The 23,213-nt window shown below is 29.7% G+C and overlaps 1 protein-coding gene and 1 long non-coding RNA gene across 3 annotated transcripts in view; both read right to left on the bottom strand.

The window, feature by feature from the left end:
* LOC122521133 overlaps window positions 1-23,213 on the bottom strand; it is a 174,675-nt gene that overhangs the window by 75,797 nt on the left and 75,665 nt on the right. For both annotated transcript variants that reach the window (XM_043641606.1, XM_043641605.1), the window contains exon 3: window positions 5,796-5,927. In XM_043641606.1, coding sequence (XP_043497541.1) covers window positions 5,796-5,927 — 132 coding nt within the window. The remainder of the gene's footprint in view (window positions 1-5,795; window positions 5,928-23,213) is intronic.
* On the bottom strand, window positions 17,879-22,076 carry LOC122521135. Its single transcript, XR_006304671.1, has 2 exons — window positions 21,942-22,076; window positions 17,879-17,927 (listed from the first exon to the last, which is right to left on the bottom strand). It is a non-coding gene; the product is annotated as an uncharacterized LOC122521135 (long non-coding RNA).

Here is a 23,213-nt window from a genome sequence, read left to right as displayed (position 1 = left end):
GTCTAAGGGAAAAAGAGTGGTAGAAAACGTTAGGGCTGTGTTTTACCGGAAGGAAATACGAGTTACGTGGGATGCATTAAAGCTATCTCTATTCATGAAGTAACGAAAAATAAAAACTCTACTGTAAACCTACACATATGCGTAATTCGTGATTTGTTTTTTTTTTTCCATCTATTTTTCCCCCCTTTTTATCATTTGCTTTTTACTTTTTCAATCGCATATTTCTTATTAAAAAAAAATTTTATTTTTATTATTCCCGATCCAGGTGTTTGTCGGAAAATATAAAATGAAAGAAAAGACGATTTAATTGAAATTTCTTTCCATCTTCTTCTTTTACCACAACGATAAAATTCAAATCTTTACTTGTACCGTTATATGAAAAAACTAATCGACTAGTAAATGAATATATATCTTTATCCGTGTGTTAAATAAAATATTGGAATACAAACGAGATGTATCGAATAGATTCAATGTGTTTGAAACGTGACAAATATTTTTAAACTAATATTTTTTCCAAAATATATATAGTGCACGTGTGTATATATATATATACATACCTATTCACATTTCATGAGATGACTTATGGTAAAGGGCTGGATTGCTCCAGAAGGCAAGCACCTAATCGTGCAGATTTCTATTGTTTACGAATTGGATAGGACTGGACGGTTGTTATCGGTTTATGGCACAGGCCTATGAAACTCTACTATAATCTACCCATACGACCCTTGATCCCCCCTTTCCTCCCACCCTATTCCTCCTATCAAACTCTCCCTCTCTCTCTCTTGCACTTTAGTCTCTACAGTTCGAAGGTTCCAGCAGTTCGATACAGTTAACCGGACAACGGTTCCACTTGCACCCAACTAATGTCTGATACGGGAACATCGTATCGACGATGATCGTTTACACGAAACAACAACAACAACAACAACAACAACATCACTGCAACTGCAACGTGCAATCCAAAGTGATTTCCTCCTTACCGTTTACATGTCCCCCCACCCCTGTCTTTTACGAGAAACAATTCCACGATTCCACCACCATTTACAACAATCTACGAAGCTTTTCACAATGTTCCTTCTCTGTTTTTTAATCTTTCCTTTTCTTTTCTTCTTTCTTTCTTTATTGATTTTTTTCTTTAATTTCTTTTTTCCCAAGCAACTTATCTTTTTAAGTAACGTTGACGACCACCACCACACACACACACACACACACACACACAACAAGAGTCGTAGAATTATGAAATTATATACACGAGTTTATCACGCGATTTTTTTTTTTAAAACGCTACAATAACAACAACCTACCGACGATTAATGTACACTGATTTCTACCTGGCCAATCAAAGCGACTTATCATGAAATATGTATAATAGGTATCGTATAAATGTAAATTTGGAAAGAAAAAGAAAAGGGGGAAGACAGGTCGATAAGTTTCATGTTTGTTCCTTTTTCTTTTTTATTTTATATCGGGATTAAAATTATGAACATTGTGTTTTTGTTTTAAATGTCGAGTTACAAATTCGAACGATTTGATAGTTTCCAGTGGTAATAAAGAGTCCAGGTAGGTAATCTGTTTTTTGTTTTTTTTTTTTTTTTTTTTAAATAATTATAACTTTTCGAAAAGTTATTCTATATAACGATATAATAAACATTATTTTATAATTAAAAGTAGTAAAATGGACGTCAAATGTCATCGAATGATACACTTGACTCGAATAACTATTTACATTTATTTATTCGGTCAATATTGGATCAGTGTGTGTTGTGTGTGTGTGTGAGAGAGTATAAATATTTTATTTATACGAAATAAATAGTCAATGAGTATAAATATTTTATTTGGAGCAAATAATTATTTTTGTTAGTATTTTAAATGAATGATCAGTACTTTTAATTGCAATTGGGTTTACTAATCAGTCCAAGGTAAACATATTGAAATCTATTTTTTACAAATACTGTCCACTTTATTTACGCGACAAAAAATAATCTCAAAATACTAACCATTTAAATAGCAGTTTTTATTAAAAAATTCTAGACTAGTAGTTATCGCGTTAAAGCTTCTTTTACCTACGTGAAAAAGTTTACTAAGCAAGAGAAAAATACTTGAAATCCGCTAAAGTCTTGTATACTTTTGTATAAAAACTGTACAACGTTAGAAAGATTCGAGAGAAAAAAATAAAAAGAAAAAACATGGTGGGAGGGGGGTGGAGGTTGGATATTTGTTGTTTGATCGTGAGCTCGTTCTTTCGAAATTGAAATGCAAATTCAGTCTAACTTGGAAAAAACTCGAATTTCGAGAATGAAGAAAGTAAAAAGAAAGATAGAAGCAATTTTCCTTCTATTCGTGTTTACATCTTATTCATTTTTCCTTCGGTTTCTCTTTTAAAAATTTATACATTTATTTTTTTTTTAGTTTTCATTTTGTATATTTTCCTTCTCGTCGTAAAGCTTATATTTTTTCATTACTAAAGAATTATCAAACAACGTTCATTCTCTCGAACCCGACCATGAATCCTTCAAAATCCAGGTTTTATTATTCATTATCAAGAAAATATATATAACTGTCTCGTATTTTAATTGTATTCCCTTTTGTATATATATAAGAAAATATTTGAAATAGTTTTTAATTACTACGTACTAAGAGAATTACCGCAAAAGGAGATCTTTCCTCTTACATCTTGGAAAAGGGACAGGATAGACAGAAAGATGAAACGAGAGAGATAGAGATAAAGATAGAAAAAGAGAAAGAGAAAGAGAGAATACTGAAGGATACTCCAAAGCAACGGATTCCAGCAGGCATTGGCGCTTTATTCGAAGTAACAAAGGCGCGAGATACTTTCAAGAGGCACCGTGCCAGTTCCGATAAATAAGATAAGATTACGGATAAGGAATCCTGCCTCTCTAGTTATATATCTTCACGAAATCTTTGGAAAATCACTAAGGCTTTTTCTAGGATTTTTGATGCTTCCAGAAAATCCTCTTAGGTCACTCTGTTCACTCGAATCAAATCGAATAATTGAGATACCAAAAGTAACATCGTTTCAAATAAAATCAAAATATATATATATATATTTTTTGATTTTATTATATATATTATTTATTATATTTTATTATTTATTATATTATTATATTTATTTTTATTATTTATTATATTTTATTATATATTATATTATTATTAATTATATATATATATATATATGAAAAATAAAAACGGAAATTATTATTTAACATTTTCAAAAATAAAACTATAAATTAAAATGTTTCAATATTGTAATATAAATTAATTATCATACGGTCATAGAAATAAATTTACAAAATTGCGATTAAAGTCACGAGGGGTTGATTGAAATGTTTTTTTTGCAGCGTTAACGTTAATAGATATATTTATTTATTTCTTTTTTCTTTTTTCAAAATAAAAGTGAGTTAACTGAAAAAAGAAAGTGTTGCTATAAGTAGGCTAATAAAAATATCTCAACCTACAGTACAAATATTTCACAAATAGAAATTATTATAGTAATTATTTCGAATTAATGTTTTTCCATTTTCAAACGGAAAACGGGGAAACTAAATTGAAAAAAAAAAAAAAAGAAAAAACAGTATGCATTTGTTTTCTTTTCTTTTTTTTCTCGATAAACAAACAAGAACGAGAAAGTGTAACAAATTGTAAAAAGAAATTTACGTCGAAGGATAAATCTGGTCGAAGTACACGCGAGGTATTAACACATGGAAAGTTACACGCGGAAAGATGTACCCTACGTTCGAACAAAAAAAAAAAAACGAAGAAAAAAAAGAAAAAATAAAACGGGACGAGAGTAAATTTACCGAGAAAATTGCCGAGAGAAGATAGGAAGAACTAACGAGAGAGAAACCGTGAATGTAAATGAGTCGTGATGTCGTCTTCGTCATCGTCGTCGTCGTCCTCGTCGTTGTGAGTATTATACTAGAAGAGAAGGGCTTTCAAAGGGCTACCTGAACACTTAGAATCAGACAAAGGGCGACCATGATGGTGGAACAAGCAAGGCTAAAGAGAACTTCAGATTTTTTAATATCCGCCTACTATGTTCGCAATTTGGAAACATGTATTAAAATGTTACGTAGACCTTTACTTCCTCACCTTCCACCACCCCTCCCCCACTTCCCCCGCATCTAAAAACGCATATCGTCTACTTTCATATAAAAAAAAAATATATAATGTTTTATGTTAGGATCTATCTTTTTTTTGTATTATATTGATTATTTACTTAATCACAAAACTCGGATCGAATGTGAACGGTGTGGAATTTGTTCTCTCTTCTTTCTTTTTTTTTTTTTTTTTTTTTTAATTTTATTTAAAATACTGCAACTCAATATTTACTGCTTTTATCAATATTATCGATGTATCATAAATATTTAAATAATTTTTATAATTTTGTTTTATCACATCAAAGCCACGGAAATATATTACCTTGATTATTATTTTTATTTAATATTTAAATATATTATACATAATTATTATTAAATACTATTCTTTTCTCATTCGATCGGTTACGATATAAATTGATATTTATATTTATTACGTAATTTATTTCAATTATTTTGTTCTCAACTAAATTCGTATCAGGTAATATTGATTAATTAAAAATATAATGTTTATTTTTTTTTTCGTTGAAAAAAAACGATAAATTCGCGATATTACATTATAACCTCTTAATACGTAATTATGAAAAAATAATTAACATTGATATAATCTATTTTTTCGTGTCTATGCAGTAACAATCGTTTTTACATTTACATTTACTTATTTGATCAGTAATTCTTATTAATCGAATTAAATAATTTACATCAATTTATTAACAATTCGCAATATTGCGTATTAATTTCTTATGTGCAATATATTGAACAATTATATAAAATACCGATCCAATAAAAAAAAATGCTTAGTAATTATTGTTCATATGCTTGAAATTTATTCCACCACGTATATATATATGGTAATATAAACTCTAACGCAGGTTTAAGTTAACTCGAGTGTTAACATTTATGCCAATTTCGTTTGTTAGATTTAACACCAGTGTTCATTTTAATGAATATACAAAAATATCGATAATTTAACCGATCAAAAAAAAAAAACTGGTGTGTGTACTTATGTACGCACGTAAGAAGTTATACTTCTTTGCCGTACCAAAACGAACATAACCTCAATAACCTCAAAAATAACTTCAAAAAAAACTTCAAAGAAAAAAAATAACTTAAAAAAAATACTGGGTGTGTACTTATGTACGCACGTAAGAAGTTATACTTTTTTGCCGTACCAAAACGAATATAACCTCAATAACCTCAAAAATAACTTAAAAAAAAAACTTCAAAGAAAAAAATAACTTAAAAAAAATAATTATTATTATATATATAAGAAAGAATAAAAAAAAGAAAAAGAAAATATCAAAATATAGATATCAGTCCACACTAAATATAAGAGAGATATATCGAATTACTTCACACGTCAACAGTCATGGCGCGGTTACAGCATTAGTTCTCGCTTCGATCGTTTAAGTAAAGCAGCGCTGAGTACGATTAAGTATTTGGATGGGTGACCCGCTTGAGAAGAAAAGAGACAACTTCATGCCGTATACTTGAAATCGCTTTGTCGTATCGTCGTAATCGAATCGTCTTAAATACCGACAAACTTCATGGTGTCGTTTTTCCAGACACTCGGAACAAAATTCACTCCCCATTACATTTTCCCCAACGCGCCAAAAGAAGTATAACTTCAAAAATTTCCATATATATATATATAAAATGAAAGATTTTAAGATGACTTACCTAAGAGAGCCTGGAAGAGTCTGCTTTTGAAGATTCGGATGACACGTTCGATGGCCAATCGCAACGCCTTATCCTGAGGCCTCGTCAGCTTCGCGTGATAATCCTCAAGAAGCTCCAACGCCCTGTGGGCCTCTGAAAAATATAAGCGTCATATCATCCTTTAAAAGGATCTTATTTAAGATGTATATTATTATGCTTCTGCTGCTTCTCTACTTTTACGAGTCTCCAAACGTTGGATTAAATTTTCATCCGAATTTTTTCTCTCTCTTTTTTTTTTTTTTACTTTTCACCTCCTCAACCCACCCCCGTCTTTCTCTCTTTTTTTTCCTTTCTTTCTTTCTTTTGATATAACGAACATCAATTACATTTTTTGTCCATTCGAAATTCATTCGAGATTATAAATAAAAACTTCTTTGAAAAACCGTGAATACGATGTTGCACGCTCTCGACAAAATTAATTATCGACGATTGGCGATAATGAATGAAGAACGAAAAGCAAAGAGAAATATGGTAAATAAATAAATCGATAAATAAAAAAAATTGAAAGGAAAAAAATAAATGGTTAATAACAATAATGCCAACGCGGTTGAAAAGAATTTTCCGCATCAGCAGCACCGATGACGTTTCGCTACAATTGAATGGATGTAATGCACCGGCTACAAATTTTCTATCTCTCTCTCTCTATTTCTCATACACAGTCTATATCTTGTTCTCTTTTCAAGAGAATCTTAAAGAAATTCTGTCGTTTCTTGTAGAAAAACGGACAATTCGATAAATTCTTTTAAAATTTTTCTTTCCTTTTTCTTTTACTTTTTTTTTTTACCTTCATCTCTCTCTATCTATCTATCTATCTATCTATATTTATTTCTCTCTCTCTCTTCTTTCTTTCTCGTTTTATTTTATCTTATTAAAGATGAATTGAAATTCAACGGAAAGAAAAAAAAAATGGATGAAAGAAATTGCAGAAAGTAACGGAACTTCATTTAATATTTTCAAGAGACAAAATTCAGTCAATACCAATTGTTAAAAAGCATTAATTAAAGCAACAAAAAGAGTATGATTCGATTAAATAAAATTCTGAAAAGAGTTGTATAGTTCAATTGTCAAGAGATCATATCTGAGATTTCTTCTTTTTGTCAACTAGTATTTTTAATAATAAATCGTAGCTGTTTCTTCAGAGAAAGAGAAAGAGAAACACCAACGTCTCGTATTTCTTGGCTGACTCCCTTCAACAATGTGATGATATTTCCTTTTACAAAGCAAACATGGGGGAAGGAATGACGGAGGACAAAAGAAGGAATAGTGGGATTGCAGAAGCCGTAAAGAAGAGATAAGAACTGCCCTTTTCGTGATTTTATTGTCGTCTCTAAGATCACGTATAAAACCCGTGAAAACGACTTTTAGTCTAGCGACGACGTCAGAGTCTTACTAAATCATTTCTATTTATTATTTGATCGGTTAATTATTTTTCTTATTTTTGCTTGAATCATTTCGTTCAAATAATTGATCAATAGATTTCTATGAACATTTCCCAAAGAAATAAATAATTATTTATTATCATTTTAAATAAATTATCATTAATTATAATAGGGTAACAGAGAGAAAATACATGATTATATTTTAATATAAATATTTCTAATTTTTGCATTAACTTATACTTTAAAATATAAGTTCACAATATAAATATAATATAATAATTAAAATTACTGACAATTTTTTTATATTAAACAGTGATAATATTGACCATTTATTAAAAATATTGACTGAACATAATTAGAAAGGAAACAACAAAATCTAGTTTCTAAGATATCATTGATTTTTCGAAAATTTTTTAGATTCATATTTCCTAATATTACTGTGGAAATTCACGACGTAGTTATCGAGCAACGTAGCCAATGAAATATCGATTGTTCAGTTAGCCAACTCAAGCAGCCAACATCCTGTTCAATTCACAAGCCAAACCATATTTCATGAAGTGTAATGTTCAGCCGGACGAATCATAAAGCAAAGACAAACCATCATACTTGGCATAGTTTCGTCGTCGTTGAGAAGGTAAATTAAGGTGGTGACCATTTCGAGGATATTATCATCGAAAGATAAAGGAGAATCCCTATGAGAACCTTCTGGACATTCTCATAAATCTTTCTCACTTTACTATTCGCGGTAAGTCATGCGTGAGATAATACAATTTAATGATTATTGTCCTAAACAGCAATCAACTAGCAAACCGTAACCGTATTGTTTGCACCCTGATAAATTGTCTATCTAATTGTCTAAGAAAATTCTTTGATGTTAAATAATCTACACCAAAATTTCCTATAATAATCTTTAGAATGAAATTTTGATTATACGAAAATCCGGTGTTAGAAGTTTTCGTAATTTTGTTTTTTACCGTATTGTTATATGAGAATGGAAAGTATATTAGAAAAATTATAGATTATATATGTTCTAGCGTTAAAATTCATTTACATTATTATATCTTTTTATTTTTTATTTTTTTTCATTTTTTTTTCTTCATGTTTAATTACTCGTAAAAGTTTTTCCTTAGTTGAAATAGTCTCGTTCAAAAAAAAAATTACGATACGAACTATATCCGTGATACTACGTTACTTGGGAATGAGTTAACGTTGTTTTTCTTAGAAAAATAAGATAAAAGGGGTTGAAAAAAATTTCGAGTAGAAGAAGAACAAACGGTGATCAATTTTCCTCCGAATTGGAAGATAAACGGAAACGATATCGTTTAGATTGTTGAAACGCAGAAGCGACTTTGCTTTCCTTTTTCTACCATTTTCCAATCGACAAAGCTCCATTATCCGCTAACAATGATTACATCCTTTATAACCGATGTATTGAACGTTTAACGTCAAAACCTATAATAAATATTACCGATAATATGTCCCAATGAAACAACGATGAAAGGATAGGAAGAAAGACAAAAAAAAATATATATATAATAATATATATATATATATACTTTTACCTATGTATAACGAACGAGAGAAATATTTTCTGCGTAACGTTTTCTTTCTTTTATTATATTTTTTTTTTTTCACTACATAAAAGCACTCGATTAAAACTGAAAAAGCTCATAACGTAACTTTCTTTATTATCTTTTTCCATGATAAAATATGTTATAATTTCGTTCTTTTAAATAAAGAAAATACTTTCGCATTTAATGCAATTTTATGAAACATATATATTATTATTATTATATATTTAATCTATTTAATAATTTTTTTTGAAATTTTTACGAAAGTTAAACGGTTGTTCAAAGTAAGATAAATGTATGATGATTGCTATTTATTGAATTAGTATTTTATTAAATACTTTATTAATGTTACAGATATTAATAACAAAAAATTGTCAATATTTTAAATAAATGATTAATATTTATAATCAAATATGCAATTGATGCAAGTTTAACGCAGCTCATCAATGGTGGCACCAAACTTTAACTTAAAAACTATGAGTTTCTCTATTTTACTTAATTACAATTATAATTATAAATATTATGTTATAGTTTATTTATCCAAAATTATTTTATTCATTATTTAACAGAATACTAGAAAAAGTATGAAAAATAATAAATAATATAATGATAGATAATAAGTAAAATAATCGATGATAAAATTTATTATTCAATTATCGTTCAACCTATTAATAATAACAAACAGAATATTCTCAAATACTGCATCGTATATTTAACAATAATGCTGACCAAATAAATAAAAGTGCTATGTAATCACCATTAGTATACTCCCGGATATGAGTTCACTCCACTCGACTCCAAGAAGGATTCCTCGAACGTTTGGAGAGATCGAAGGAAGGAAAAAGGAAAAGAAAAGGAAGAAAACTCGTTTCTTCGTATACTTTTCTCTCTTATGTTAGATTGTAAGTAGAAAAGCGAATGTTCTTTATCGTGTCTTAGAAAATGCAACGGATACGACCAAGGAGAATGCTTCTTCTTCTTTCACGATGTTTACGAACGTCGAAGTCTCTTTGACGTTTTCCCATTTGCTACCACTTTTCTACTCGACCACTACGTTCAAAAACCGAAAGGTCTTTTTATTTTTCATTTTTTACTTTTCATTTTTTACTTTTCATTTTTTATTTTTCATTTTCCATTTGTTTTTTTTTTTCGTTTATTTAACAACTACCACGATACATTCTCTATTATTTACTATTTTTCTTTTCTCTCTCTATTTTTCATTCGCTTTGCGTTTATTTTTTTCATCTAATTTTTTTTTCTTTTTTTTTTTTTCGTTATTCTATTATCCGAATTACTGTAAATCGTAATTACGCTTGAAAATTTTCTATCATACACCACCTTCGTATTATCATTTTACGAGTGTACACTCGAAAACACACCACGACGAATTATTTCAAGTTTCAACTGTTTAATCTCTTCAGAAACTCATAAGACATGAGAGAGAGAAAGAAAATTACGTTATTCAACATAGTCTCTGTATGGCTCGTTGAACAATAAACTAAAGGATTAGTCATTGTAGAATAATAATAATAATAATAATAATAATAATAATAATAATCTTAAAATAAATAATAATCTTAAACTTGCCACTTTGCCCACGAATATCACGGTTATTACATTTTTTGTTATCTTTCTATGTAAATGAATAAAGAAAAAAAAAGAAAGAGAATGAATACGATAAAACGATCGTATGGAAAAATAAATTTAATTAGTTGTTAATAAAAAAAAAAAAGAAGAAGAAGAAAAATGTCGTTTAATAACAATGTTGACAAATAACTTCCGCTCGTAACAAATCCCTAGTAATCTGCCCTCAAAAATAATATAATATTTTTTAGAGGTTTATACCATATACATAAATACATATGCAGGTTTTAATACTAGCACCGTAACAGATCGGATAGGTTTTCTAAAATATCGACACCGTATTTGGCACCGTTCGAGTATCACATTTTTTATCCCTTCTTTCATCTCGTATAATATAAAAGTATAAGCGTTTCTCGACAATCGATAAAAATTCGTCGTAAACAACTAATAATAAAAAAGAAAAAAAGAAAGTATAATAAAAAATTCTATTTTTCTTTTTAAAATATATGAAAAAAAAAAAAACAATTATCTTACCACTGCTAATAGGATCCTTTCAATTGTATACAATGATAAAGTTTTAATATTTGCTTGAAACAGTAATAATGAAAAAAATAATTTTATAATAACAATTTTCTACATATATATAAAACACAGAACATAGTAGCTCTTAGTAAACATTTATATTTATTTGTTCAATATTTTATAAAGGAAAAAAAAAATGAGTGATCAGTATACACGAAGATTCTTCTTCATAACTAGTATAAATAAATTCATATAAAAAATAACGACCGAACATTTAAAAAAGAAAAAATACTGAATAGCCTAAAACGTCAGCTTAATAATAATAACAATAATAATAATAATAATAAACAAAAAAAGTAAGATATAAGAATGAAAGGAAAAAAAACATACAATTAATAAAAATGAAAATTAAAAAAAATAAGAAGAGGAGGAAGAATAATAATAATAATAATAATATGAAGAAGAAGATGTTTTTCTGAGGTGCGAGAGACCCGTTGTATTATGCAAGTCCCATAATTCAGGTGGTAATTAGCTCGCTTTAATTAGACGAACACAAGGGAGACACCCTTTAATTATTGCATACGAACTGTGTCAGCAGCACGCGCGCTAATGAACGACGAAAATAACGGGTGTAACGTTTCCTTTATCGTCATATCCTTTAGCTTTAAAGGAACTAGTAACGGAGGTGATAACCAGCCTGAGCTCCCTAAATTATGATCGCTTTCAACGAAGGCATATGCGTAACTGAACTTAAACTACGTTTAAGCCTCTTCAAAGTTACATTAATTTTCCCAATATCCAACCTGACACTTTTTCTCTCACTTTTTCTCTCTCTCTATCTCTATCTCTCTCTCTCTATCACTTTCTCTTTCTCTTTCTTGGTTTCGATCGTTACTCTAATGCTTCCTGCTTTTATCGATACACTGTAAAAGAGAGAAAAGAAAAAAAGGTAAAAGATTGAACGTGTTACTCTCTCATTAACGTGACAAAATAAAAAGAAAAAAGAGTTAAAGCGACAGAGAAAGAGAGAGAGAGAGAGAGAGAATATAGGAATCATGGAAATTGACTTTGAAACGATGGAAATGGTCTCGTCGAAGAAGTTGAAATTAAAATATGATTTTCCAATAGGTACTCACTGACTCTTTCTTCTCTCTTTCCATCTCGTTTCATCCATCCATTTATTTATCTCTCTCTTTGTCTCTCTCCCTCTATCACTCGTTCACTCTTTCACATACATACATACACACACACACATACACTTTCTCTCTCTCTTCTTCTATCAATCTCGTTTTCTCACTATTACACACACGTGTCCTATATCCATCCCTTATCCATTTATCCTACACGAAGGTTCATTTTACCAGTGAGTGTAGTATTGCATTCACTAGTATATCCTACCATCATCCACATGCACAGCAGTTTGCATGTGCAACACATCCTCTCCAATTTATCCCATTTTTCTACTCGCAACGACGCACCTCATGTCGTACAGGTAACAAAGACACTATCGGAGCAGTTATAATTTAATGAACTTAATCCTCGTTTCGTTCTCACTACAAGCATGAACATTTTTTTGATTCATTCGGAACGACTTCTCGTACGTATCGTCGTTTTATTCCATATATCAAATAGAATAAATACGTATATTCGTCCTGCGTAATATTTATTTAATATATATACACATGTGTATAGATACGTATATGTGTATGTGTTCATATAATATATGTATTTATTATTCTCAATAGGATTGTCCTTGTAAAATTGATTCACGAATTTTTTATTAACTATTTACACGATAAACATTTTCTAACCGATCAATTTTTAAGCAAATTTATCGAACTATATAGCAACACATTATATTATATATATATGTTAATTACTAATAATTGTTATTTCAAACGTAAATTATTTATATTAATGATATTTTTAATCGATCATTTCTTAAGCATATATGTACATTTTAATAAGCTTAATGACAACATTCGTTAAATCATATTAATCATTTTTATTGGCAATGTTTATTATTTGCATAATTATAAGTTTTATTAAAAATTATGAGTAAAATATTGTGAAAAATTAAAGATCGTAAATATCGACGGTAATCAACGACACGAATATTTTTTTTTTAATTCGAATAAACCATTTGGGAATTTTTTTTTATTTGAGATAGATTGTTTCAACTTGAGAGTGTCCACCGTCGACAAAAAACAAAAAAAGGGAAAAGAAAAATAATAATTCGTCATTCGCTGCCGGCAAAATATTTTTGGTTTTTTCGATATTTTTCTATTCTTTTATTTTTTATTTTTTTTTTTTTATTTTTCCTCTTTTTTTTTTAAAGCACTCAGTACATGTTGCTTTGAGTAAAAGTAAAAAAAAAAAAATCGTTTCGTTTTCACCGATCGACGAATTCCGAGAAAAACATATTCCAAATTTGGAATTGTTTTTTTGTTTTTCGAATCTATAGATGGATATATAACCTTAAGTGTATTTTTTATTAAAATATACGAAAAATTTGATTTCATGTTAGCTCGTATACCTGTTGTTAAATCTTGTGATAGGAAATACAAAACAGAGGATTATTCTAATGAACTATGGCGTTTAGTATCATAAGTAATTCAATATCGTATGCAACATGCATAACTAACTTTCTAATTATTTATCATTAAATTATAATAAAACATAGTATTTTTGTTCGCGTTAATCGATATACCCGTTGTGAAATATAATTTCTCTCAAACTATGATAATACATTACGAATATTTATTCTTTAATTAAAAATATTTATATCATTATTATTATATATTATAAAGAATAGAGAGAGAGAGAGAGAGAGATAGAGAGAGAATATTATTATAATGAATTATAAGAAAATTGTGGACGATAAGCTTTTTGAAAAATCTTTTACATTCCCTTTGCCGTCTAGGTACGGTCTGTTAGCGTGATATGCTCTTATGTTAGACGTTTTATTTCACGGAAGAAGAGGACAAGTGCTTGCCAAGTAGAAAAAGACCGTTCTGTTGTTCACGAACGTGGTACTCTTCTACTGCCAAGTAATTCCACTAACGGTTTTCTTTCTCTTTTTTTATCTTTCTCTTTTTTTATCTTTCTCTTTCTATCTCTCTGAACTCTCTTTCTCTCCTTGCAAACCATTTTCTGGCAATGATCTTCCAATCGTTCTTCTTCCAACGAACCGAACCACTTTCATCTAACAGTAAAACTTGAACGGATTTCTCTAATTTAAACTTACAACTTTTCGAGCTTTTCCGACACTTTAAAAAAACATAAATTTTTATCCATTACCATTCGCATCTCGTTTACATACAATTTCTTTTATGATATTAAATTTGTTTACAAATACAATTTGTAACTTGACCTATATATCCTCCCTTTTTATCTTTTCACGCGATTTTCCCAACGCTTTTGAAATAGGTTATCATCGATTACTATACCAATTCCATTACCACGCGATTTTCTATGTGATATCCAAAAATTACGACAAATTAAATTTGTAAAAAATCATATATCTACGGATTTTCGAGATTTTCGCGTATAAAAAGGATTTTCAATTTCACTTTTACGCGCAACTTTGTTGTATAATTAAACAAAAAAATACAACAAATAAAATTTTCCACCGAATTTACAGACATTTGAGATTTCGAACAACATTTTAAAGAAATTTTAATCGGTAGGAAATCAAATTCTATTTTTACGAGCGATTTCACGCATAATAAAACGCACAAAGAAATTATTATCGATTACGATTCCAATTCTATTAGAACGGAATTTACCATAAGAAAAATATCCCGTAACTTACAAGAAACAAAATTTGTAACTAAACTAGGGCAATTACTGGCAACTTGGATAATTTAGGTATCTAAGAACCGAAGTACCTAATTCTATCTTGAAATACAGAATATTACTTGAATACCATTTGAATTCCCGAATATTCAAGAAGACACCCTTCTCTCCCCCCTCTCCCAAACAAATGAAAAGTATAAATCGTTTACCTTATTATTGCTTCTCAACGATAAAAATAACACGAATAAAAAACTACTCGTATGAAAAAAAAAAATCTGTAGAACAGCTCTAATTTAAACAATCATTTATAAATCATTGTATCGTATGCATATTAAATAGAATGAAATAAATAAATTTCAACAAAAATAATATAATATCATAATTCTGAGTTTTCAAATAAACAAAAGAACGAAATCAACGTTAAAAGGAATACCTACGTAAATAAATCGACTTAGAAAGAGTAACAGAAAGAAAAAAAACTAAAACACGAGGAAAAGAAAATTAGAAAAATAGCGTAAGAGAGAGAAAGAGAGAGAGAGTAAATTCTCTAGAGGATTGCGAAACGTGTTTTAACGGTAACTAATTAATCTCTTTTCTGTCCACGACAGTTGGAATGACCCAGCAGGAGCCATACTGGTTGTGTGTAGTCCACCTACAAACCTACCAATCTCTCTCTCCCTCTCTCTTTCTCTCTCTCTCTTTCTTGTACAGAGGTGAAAGGGTAGGAAGGTAGTAAAAGGTGGAAAGTTGTAGGTGGTAGGTGGTACTGTTAGACCGTAACGCGAAACCACGATAATCCCAACGCGTTAGTTTGGCTTGTAGTGAAGCTCTTGTTCTCGATGATCAGAGGCCACCCTAAGAACAAGCTTTAACGAGCGTCCTACCCACCGAAACGATACAACCAGCAAAACCATCATCCTAACTAACCAATTTTACCTCCATTCAGAATGACTTTCGATCGTTTGCTAATCAACGTTCAAATTCTTCTCCTCAAACTCCCCCCATTCAACCTCAACCTCTCTGTCTTTCTCTTTCCCTAACCACCTCTCTTTTTTTATTTCCTTTTCATTTCTTTCTGATAGATCGTAGAACGTAGGTTACCAACCAGAATACGTCGATTATTCGAAAGTAGATTAAACGAAATATGCCAAATAAATACGAATTAATTAAATTAAAAACTGGATATTTACTTATATATATATATAGATCATGTTTAACGAATTAATATATTTGAATATAAATATTTAATGTTATATAACGATTTCTATTCATTGGTCAAACATAATATATTAAATGAATGCTAGGTATTTTAATCATAAAATATCAATATGTAATGTAAGTGATCAGTATTATACCAATTAATACAATAACAGTCATATCCGCGGTATATAATTTGAATCAATATTTAACTATATTATAAATAACTGACAAGTTATTATTTATACCTATGAAAATATTCATATTTACCGATAAAACATTTTGATAAATGCTGACCGTATATAAATGGAAATAATTCGGCATGCTTTTTGCTGCTAATTATTTTTATTTAATCTTTTATAAACACGCGTGACTTTGAGCTCACGTATTCGTGAAACACACATTCCGTTATATGATCTCTCATTTTATATCTTTGGAAATTCGTAATTCATTATTAATTCGTATTTAAATATTAATACACGTTAGTATCACGTTAAACAAGTAATAGAAAATGTTCGAAAAATATTGATTATTATACCATGTTATTTATATAGCATGTAATAATTAATATATACAATACACACATAATATATATAATATATTTAATGACTCATTATTTAATAATAAGAAAAAAAAACATATTCATCTATCTTTAAATATTTCTTTAAAAAAAAATTTAAAAAAAATAAATAAAAATTCATGTATACAGATCATATTAGGAGGTAAAAATATAATAAATGTGGAAAACAAAAGAGCAAAACTTACGGTAACGCTCGAGAAGAACTGGCGACACGTAACAGCACATGCCGTTGTCACCGTGAACATGCGCATACATGTTTGCTAATTAACAATTTATCCTGGAATTCTTCGTACAATGTTTCTCCTTTAATCTTGATATTTTCTTCTTCACTTTTATTCACTTCTTCCTATCTCCGAACTAACTCTGATATTCACTGAACTCTTTATTTCGTTCGTTCGTTGTTATAACTGAATTCATTGATATAAACAAAATCGGAGAATAATAAACACAATAAGAAACGTATACGTATGACTTTACGTTTCCCGTACGTACACTGATTAACAAACATAAACACTGGACAATTCTAAATGGCACGTGTTTTCATCAGACGAATTTTATTTACGAGAACGCAAAGACACAACGATGAAAGTTAGGATAACTCACTCTCCTCGCATCATTCATCCTATCGTCTTTTACTTATACCGGAAACTATCTTATTTCCGTAAATATACCAATGCACTTTCGTCCATTATTTCCGTCAGATCTGAAACACATTGTCCGACATAACAAAACTAAACTAAACTAAATTCAACTGACTTTACTTTACTTCACTTGTTATCTCGAAGAAACTCGAGAATATTCGAGATAAACCGAACGAAATTCGACAGATCTATTCAATACCTTGAAAGATCTATCTACGTGATTCTAAACACATACGAATACAACATAAATATTACACACGAATAGAAAATCTTCTTCAATTGATAGGGCATAGCAGTTTCATACTTGCTAGTAATATCACCAGTACCAATACAACCAACAGCACAACCTAGCTAAACTAGGATTTATATGCTTTTAGCTAGCTTTCTTAGAAAATATCAACGTTGCAACGAATGACGATGACATAGATAACCCAAGAGAAATTGCACTAAAGTCGTACACCTTCTTCTCTTCTAGAAACGAAAATTCGAGAACTGTTATCGATTCCGATATCGTCCGGATATCGTTCCAATCCTTCTCCTTCGAAGCAAGCTTCCACTACTTCCAGATGGATCTCCCCACCTGGATCCACTATCACCCACTTACTATCTCTATCTCTTTCTCTTTCCTTATTTTAGTTTTTCTGTCTGTCTCTTTCGTAGCTTTCGGTAACGAGATTTCCTTTTCAAGATAGATATTTTCTTTTGGAAACGATCGAAGGTTTTCTTCTTCTTCTTCTTCTTCTAATTCTTCTTCAATTTTTCCTGTCTTTTATATTAACTTATTATTTTTATTCGTTCATTTATTAACACTGTTTATCCCTCTGTAGTTTAGAAAAAATAAATTTTATTCTTTTGCACTAGAATAAATAAATAAATAGTTTGGATAATAATAATAATCAGATTGACAGTTTACTCGTTAGTTTGTTTTCTAAATTTGATTGTTAAAAAACAAGAAAGACTAATATATCGTTTTTTGTAATTTTTTTTTTTAAGTAAATAAAATTCTATTCCATTAGTGTCGATGCTTTCCAATTTGCGATGTATTTTATTCGACTAACGATTTGTTAAAAAGAGGCTAGAAATTTATGTGAATAATTTCTTTTATTTTTTATTTTTTTTTGTAACATCTTTCATTTATCATTGTTATTCCATTTCGCTGAGAAGAATAAGACGAAGAACATTTTTAAAATAGACGTTTCCCTCTTGGATCTACGTAAAGAATTGAAATCGTAGGAAAGAATTTCTATATCAGAAAATGAACGAAACGTTCGTTCGCGTTGAGAAACGAATGCGGTCGACAGGAAAACATCGCATCGACGTTGGTATTAAAAAACAAAAAAAAAACAAAAAAGAAAGAGAGAGAAAATACTTGGATATGTAATGCATCATATTATTTAAATATTAAATGAAAAAAGAAAAAAATAACAAAAAAATCATATTATCTTCCAATTAGACTGATAATAATAAGAAATAAAAAGAACAAACTATTCGGAAAAAACTTGAAAGGATAATGAAAATTGTTGGTAAGAATTTAACAAAAAATATATATTAAATTATTATTTCTATAAGCCTAACAAAAAAAAAGCAAAGAGAGAGAGAGAGAGAAATAGAGCACGTTGATATTTAATTTATTTAATTTAAATAACGATCAAAATTGAATGAAGATTAAAAAGTGAATTGATATGAAAATTAAAAAAAAACTACATATATATTCTAACATCTTATATCCTTGTGTATTTGATTGCGAGTGACGAAAACAGAAAAAAAAAAGAAAAAATAGAGAAGAATAAGAAGAAGAAGAAGAAAAGATGAAATAAAAATTCCGAGAGATCTACGGAAGAGAATAAAAATCCCACGAAAGAATTTCTATTTCCGAAAAAAACGAACGAAACATTCGTTTGTGAGAAACGGATGCGGTCGACGGGAAAGCATCGCATAGATGCTGCTGGCATCAAAGAGAGAAAGAGAGAAAGAGAGAGAGAGAGAGAGAGTCGTACACGTGGCCGTCGAAACTGCACTTGGCACGCGATCGATTTGCACGCGGTTATCAATGGATTTCCAAAGGACGTGGCTTTTTAAAACGTCAGCATTCCTTCTTCCTAACTCAAATTTTCAAGCCAACGAATGAACGAATGAACGAACGAACGAACCGAGTAACGAATGAACGAATGAACGAACGAACGAACGAACGAACGAAACTCACAGTTATCTCGATCGTACTCCGATCAGCGAATTTACGAGTTAACGAAACGGTTCCTTTTTTATCCTAGGAAAATCGATAAACCTAAAGAGAAAGCACGAGTGAACGAGTAAATGAGAGATAAAAAGGGATAGAAAGATAATGTATAGGTATAGTAATCGTTTTCATTAATTACGACTAACAAGACGAATAATAATGAACGAACGATCAAGATCGTTTCGGGGACCATGATGAATGCTGTTAATCATTGTCCTCTCGTTGCAAATGACATCTCGAAATGTGTTATGTTCAACGTATGTGTAAAGCGTCAACGATCATAAGGATCATGATCATTGGATTCGAGGAAATCTCGTAATTATGAACGACCAACTCGTTCTCTAGTTTCAATTATTATTCAAATTTGTCGTGTATAGATATTACGTGCGATTCTATTTATCTAATTATAAGCGTTTTCGTATATACCGATGATATTAAAACGTTTAGTTTAAAATTTGATTCTTGGTCTCTCTCTCTCTCTCTCTCTCTATATGTCGATAGATTTAATTTAATCTATCTTTTTTTATTCCTCTTTCTATTTTTCATTCGAACGAAAAATATGATCTCGAGAAGTAACGAAATTGAAAAATCACGATTAGAAAAGAGAATAATTAATGTGCCAGATGTTAACAGTTATTAAGATACAAAATGTAAATTTGATCATTGCGTTCATAGAGATTATTTGTTATCTTTTAAATACGTAAATCGATTTATATTTATATTTCGTTTTTATTATTTTTTTTCTTTTAAATCTGGGTCGAAAAGATTACTGGAATTTAAAGTCAAGTTATAAAAATGGGGTAATAATTAATGCGCCGGGTGTTATATTATACAAGTTGACGTTAAATTTTGCTATTAATAAAAAATGGGTGAGAAAATTTGAAAATTTCTATCTCTCACAGTCTCTCCCGTTCCTTGACATGAATTTTTCATTAGAAGTATTGGCGAAACGGTTCCCACGAGATAAAGTTAGAGACACAAACAGTCAGAAAGAAAGGAAAGAAATAGAGACATTCGCATAAATGCATTATTTTAAAGCGTAATCGATGAATTTTGTTTCTTTTTTTTGTCTTTTTTTTTATAGTAACCGATAATATATAAAGTTATATCGATTCGTTTCATAATCATTCTATCGAAGCAAAATTTTAACGAATTGAGAAAAACGTGGGTCGAAGATATGTAACTACGATTTATATAATTAAGAAGAAAAATAAAAAAAAATAAAAATAAAAAAAAAAAGAAATATGATAATTATATGTTAAGTAAATGATTAGAAAGGAGTAAGCTCGGTGAAATAATTATTAAACGTTGAAAGGTTTCAAAATGTTCCCTAATTATTCCAAGTTCGTTAATTATTATCCGTCTATCGTTACATAATCTCCATATAATTATATACATGTATATATATATATATATATATACATACAGGAAATACCTATTCGCGATATCACACTGAGAGGAAACGAAGGAACTTTTCACGCCGAAAGCTTCCGTGGTTCATCGTATGTAACACGTATCGAAGCATTGTATTTATCTTTCCTTTTCTCCCTCTCTCTCTTTCTCTCTTCTGCTTTTTCTCCCTTTTTCCCTTTCTCCCTGGTAACTTGAATTCAGCTTTACAGGGAAACTATTTTATACCGTAATTCCTGGTGGGAGCTTTTAGCTCTCAACCCGACGAAGTTAATGATTAAAAGCGTTTAATGTAGGATATCACCTTCCCAGTCCCTTTTCCCACGTTCCCTTTCCCTTTCCCTTTTCCATTCCACATCATATTATACACTCTTAATCCCCCCCCTCTCTCTTTCTCTATTTTATCACGCAAGATGACGACAAGGACAACGACAACTACCACGAAGGGTCACTTTATTTATTTATTTATTTATTTATTTATTTCTTTGGTTAACTTTTCGAAAACATGTTCACATGTCTCTTTTCTTGGTGCACTTTGATATAACTAACACATACACGCAAGCACGACGATCAAATTAAATCAAATTACTTCACGTGTTATCCTTTGGAAATAATTATAATTATAATTTAAGTGATATAACATTTTTTTTTCTTTTTTCTTTCCTTCTATCTCTCTTTCTTTCTATCAATCTTTCATTTCTTCTTCATTATAATTTTTTATTATCACGAGTCTCTCTCTCTCTCTCTCTCTCTCTCTCTTTTCGTATATTTAATATACGAATATTTGAATACAATTTTCACTATAAATAAATGTATTATCTCACAATCTCTTCTTCATTTATTTAATATACGAATATAACTATCCAATTATAAATTTTCTATTATCTATCCTATTCTCCTGATTTATTACTTCTTCATCTCTTTGGTTAGCTACGAATGATATATAAATACATGAAAAAGAAAAAATAAGAAATTATTGCAAGAAATAAAAGAAAACATTCAAACGAAATAAATAAAATATAGTAAAAGTCTGGACGAGTCACTCGAATGTTGTTTTTTTTTTGTTTTTTTTAACTTGATATTTTAGAAAACAAATGATAAATAAAAAAAAAGTAGCAAAAACGTTGTTGTAGTCGATTCTTCGTCTTATTTTTAGCTCAGATTAAAAATGAACATTCTTGATTATTACTTGTCCTTTCATCTTTCTCGCGAAAATAGATGATTAAGAAGAAAATGCATCGCGGAATAGCGCGAATAGTATGACGCCCGTACAGAGCGGCTTCGGTTCGCCGACTGCCACGGAATCGCCCCTTTACCACCCCCAAAGCCTTACCCCCACTACGTCGACTCACCCCGTGTCCCTTTCTACCTCCTTTCCTTTCCTTTCCTTTCCCTTCCCTTCCCCCACCTTCCTCCCTCTCACCTTGTATACCTGCAAGCTTTTTCTCTCTTACGAAAACTTTCCAAGTTTTCTTTAACTTACATTTATTTTGATCTACAGTTTTTTGTTATTGTTGTTTCCTTCCGTTTCTTTTCTTTCTTCCCTTTTTTTTTTTTCTTCGAAAAAAATTGTTTACGTTAGGTATTTTATTAAAAAAAAAAAAAAAGAAAATTATTCTCACAAATTAAGTTGCATCTTGTTTCTTATAATTAGTTTATTATTGGATAATGAACATCCGTTTAAGGATCGAAAATATTCTATCAGTTACTTTTAAATTTTATTTTAATTTGTGCAAACACAATTACGTCGATATTCTTCATTGTTTTTTTTTATCAATATTTTGTTAAATAAATAGTTAATATATGTATAATGAATAATTTGTTTGATTTAAATGATTTGTCAATAATTTATCGATAGTTAATCATTATTTATAATTCTTAAAGTTAGTTTTAAAATACTTTTTATTTTTTATTTTAAATATCTTTCCTTTTAATTCTAAACATGCAAAAGAGGGCCAACCAAATATTACTTACAATAAAAAATAATTTTCGCGTAAATGTAAATAAATACTCTTATGAGACCAATTTTTCATCATTCAAGTAAAATTATATCTCTCAAACGAGAGAGATGAAATGTTTTTCTGTAATATTAGGTGTACAAATAAGTTTCCGCCGTTTTTTATTAAAAATTAAGTATTTATTCTAGAAGAATGGTAATTTTAAGGTTATTTAAAATACTGTCCATCACTTGCAATGACTTTTTCCCATCTCTCAGGCAACATTCGGATCCCACGTCGAAAGAACTCCTTGTCTTTTGAGGCTATCCACGAATCAACCCAATTTTTGGTATCTTCATATGATTTGAACCGCTGCTCCGACAGAGCATGTGCCATGGACCGAAATAGGTGATAATCGGACGGTGCAATGTCTGGTGAATACGGCGGGTGGGGTAACACTTCCCAATCAAGTGTTTCCAAATACTTTTTCACGGGAGCCGCTACATGTGGACGAGCATTGTCAT

The sequence above is a fragment of the Polistes fuscatus genome, unplaced genomic scaffold (genome assembly GCF_010416935.1).
Source record: "Polistes fuscatus isolate 324 unplaced genomic scaffold, CU_Pfus_HIC Scaffold4, whole genome shotgun sequence".
Taxonomy (NCBI): Eukaryota; Metazoa; Arthropoda; class Insecta; order Hymenoptera; family Vespidae; genus Polistes; species Polistes fuscatus.
This window is presented reverse-complemented; position numbering and strand designations above follow the sequence as displayed.